The 3,277-nt window shown below is 35.5% G+C and overlaps 1 protein-coding gene across 1 annotated transcript; it reads right to left on the bottom strand.

Annotated features, from left to right (window-relative positions):
* Window positions 1–870: 870 nt before the first annotated feature.
* LOC114180248 (DUF1262 family protein (DUF1262)) lies at window positions 871–2,942 on the bottom strand. Its single transcript, XM_085672205.1, has 2 exons — window positions 2,501–2,942; window positions 871–1,926 (listed from the first exon to the last, which is right to left on the bottom strand). Exons 1-2 carry the CDS (start codon window positions 2,815–2,817, stop codon window positions 1,053–1,055), a joined length of 1,191 nt encoding a protein of 396 aa, XP_085528331.1. The 5' UTR covers window positions 2,818–2,942; the 3' UTR covers window positions 871–1,052.
* Window positions 2,943–3,277: the final 335 nt, after the last annotated feature.

Raw genomic sequence — 3,277 nt, 5'->3', positions numbered from 1 at the left:
ATCCTAAAATGCCTAACTTAAAGTAACCATTAGGCATAAAGGTATACTACATAGAACATAACCGAGTACATAACAACATAAAGACAATACCTCATCAATAAACAAGAATCAACTAACTTACATAACGACAAAGTTAGTCAATTAGGCAGATTCCTTAATCATAAAGATGACACCTACACCAACCAGCCAGCCACAATAGTGGAATGTCGTCTACTTTAACTTAGAGAAAAGACAATTGAAACCACTATGAAAGAATGATGGGCCTGAAGTTTGGTTCCAACTAAATCCACACCAAGCCCAATAAAGATTAGGCTACTATGAATGTAATCAGGACCCAACCCATGGTTTGAACCTAGGTAAAAACGAGATTATAATCCCCTATAAATAAGAGTCGACCACAATAATTATAGTTACGCATTTCATTCTCACATAATTTGGGATTTGACTTTGAGAGTTTTTTGCTAACTTGATCGTCAGAACCTTTTCTGCAGGTAACTCTCCAATGTTCCATTAAGTGTTGAGTGGTGAAGATATAACAAATAGGATCGAGGAGTATCCATCCGAGAAGCTCAAACAAAGATTGTGGTAAGATGAGGTTTGAGTCCCATAATAATCTAATATTGTCCATGGAAGAATAATTTTAGTTTTTAAACTTTAAAAGTAAATGGATATAGTCATTTTAATCAATTACGTCAAACACATTTTCCAACAATGGGAACGTGTCAAACATTAGCATAAAATTTGTTTGACATGTCAAAAAAATTTAACCTAATTGGATTAAAAAGAGTATATTTATTTATTTTTAAAATTTGAAAACTAAAATGTATCACAGTTTTAAGAGAAACGAATTTCAATTTTGTATCTTAGATATTAAAAAAATACTTAACCCTTATTTATTACTTGAATCTTTAGTTTATAAATTGTCATAATACATGCATATGTATTATTACAAGTATGACATAAGTGCAAACAAAAACATTTTGTGTATGGAGAGTTAACTTAAAATCAAAATTTAATCCTACAAAAAGTAACAAATGTACTTAACTAGATCCTTACTCCCACTTGCATTTAACCTTGTGTATGTGCCTAAAGTCATATCTCAACACCAACTTCCCTTCTAGAGTCCTCAAACAAAAACTTTCCACCAACACATAGCATGCAAACCTTAGCCATTCACTCTGGTTTCTTGCCTCTTCCCTCACTCTCACCATCTTCTCTCTTCCATGACCATGAGCCCATCCTCCACCCTCCTGCACCCATCTCATGTGCTCAACAATTGCTGAACTCAAACCCACATTAGCCCTTCTCCTGTTGTATGGATCATATGCCCTAAACCAAAAGAAACCATCACCATCACTGTTTCCATTATTATTCCTTGTAGCTTTAATTCCAGACACCATAGCCATCTCTCTCTCCACACTCACATTCACAGCCACAACAACACCATCACCCCCTTCACTCTCTTCACTCCCACAAGAGTAAACCTCTTCCCACCTTTGCTCAAGAGTCATGCTGTAATACATGCACTTCTTCATCTGATTTCTGATTCTTGTTCCATCCCTCACAAAAATGAAGGGACAGTACCATTTTCCTACAGTCACAGGAGGTGAACGTTTTCTTGAGATGGGGAAGTTGAAATCCGGTAGCTGTTCCCTCAGAGCAGCATCAACTCCTAGAGCTTCACTCAGTTTGCATGACCTATATGACCCTGAGATTTCTATTCTCCACCCTTTTTTCCTTAGGAATGAGGGGGGAATTCCATCAGGAGTTATGGACCTTGCAAAGAAACCACCACTCTGGTGGCTGTGAATCTTGAAAATCTGGTACAAGTCTTTCAGATTGAAAGGCTTTGGCCTTTCATCATTCAACATGTCAGTGAAGCAACATGTCACAATGTCCCCCTCTCTTGAGCACTTGTATGCTTTCCTACAAAATCACACAGTAGTTCCAACGTTGTCACTGTACAACACCACATGTTATCTAAGACATCAAATGTTCACTGCTAAAACTTTTCTGATAAATTTTACATAATCCAGCATTGTGGTTGCATCCAAGTTTGACAAGTGGAACTAATTGAATTCATTCACAGTCAAATACTGAAATTGCACGAGCAAAACTATTATTCTTAATTTGGCTTTTTTCTCTCTTTTCTTGTTCATGAATGTAAATGTGGTGCGAGTAACATTACACCTCTAAGAAGAATAAAGTGACCTTAATTCTGACTTCAGCTGGTTCATGACTAATTGAAAAACTGGTATGAATAATGAAAAATTGTTTGATTGCATCTTAAACATGATTCAAAACTAGTTTAGCTGTCCAAATATATGTAAACTATGCCTTTAAATGAATCTGATAATAAATTAAGAAGAGAATTTTCGACTTAATTCAATCCTACGTAAATTTTGTATCTGTTTCAATATCAGGAAAGAACTCTTTAGTTCATACTCGGTAAATAGACAGAACTAAATCATAATGCACTGATTTAAACATGGTAAGATACCCTTTGTGTTTGCCTTTGGCCTTGATGACATAGTAGCGGTTGGAAGAAAGAGGGTGATCAGGCACAGGTAAAAACCAGAGCTTGGTGTTTGAAGTTTGTTGATACTCTGATGCATGAGTGATAGAGAAGATTTTGTCCTGAGGGAAAGGTAGCTTCTTAACCTTCTTATGCCTGCACAGACCCCAACAACACATGTCTTCTGCTTCTGCTTCCTCATCTGTGATCACAAGATAACCTGAATATGGACCATCCGGTGGTGGTATTGATACAGTACTCGGAGATCTTCTATACATAGACAAAGGCCTAGTCACATACATCTTTCTTTTTTCTCACCTTTTCTCTCCAAGACTCACAACAACACACCAATGGGGAATTTATCAGTATTTATCAGTTTCAGTTCCTTATGAGTGAAGATATGAAACTGAAAAAACCACATTAAAGTTCAAGAATGGATAACGTATCAATCATTAATTGGAGTGCATGTAATTTTCATATACCACATTAAGCCAGAAACAATTTGGCACCTCTATATATATTCTTCTATTATATTTTCTGCTGCTATACGTTTTGAATGGTAAAGATCAAAGACAATTAAAGTGGAAAAAACAAAGAATGCTGCTTTTGCTTTCATTTATTGTCCACCTTTCTTTTCTTTTTCTTTTCACAAAACCAAACACTATTGTGAAAATACAAAATGTGATTTTCACCAAAATGATCAATGCCAATTTTGCATTTTAAACTGAAAATTATTAGTCTACATATAATATAATGAATTTG

Source organism: Vigna unguiculata, chromosome 4, assembly GCF_037176805.1.
Source record: "Vigna unguiculata cultivar grain cowpea cultivar isolate G323 ecotype 2 chromosome 4, ASM3717680v1, whole genome shotgun sequence".
NCBI lineage: Eukaryota > Viridiplantae > Streptophyta > Magnoliopsida > Fabales > Fabaceae > Vigna > Vigna unguiculata.
Note: the sequence above shows the minus strand (reverse complement) of the source record. Positions and strands in the feature narration are given on the sequence as shown.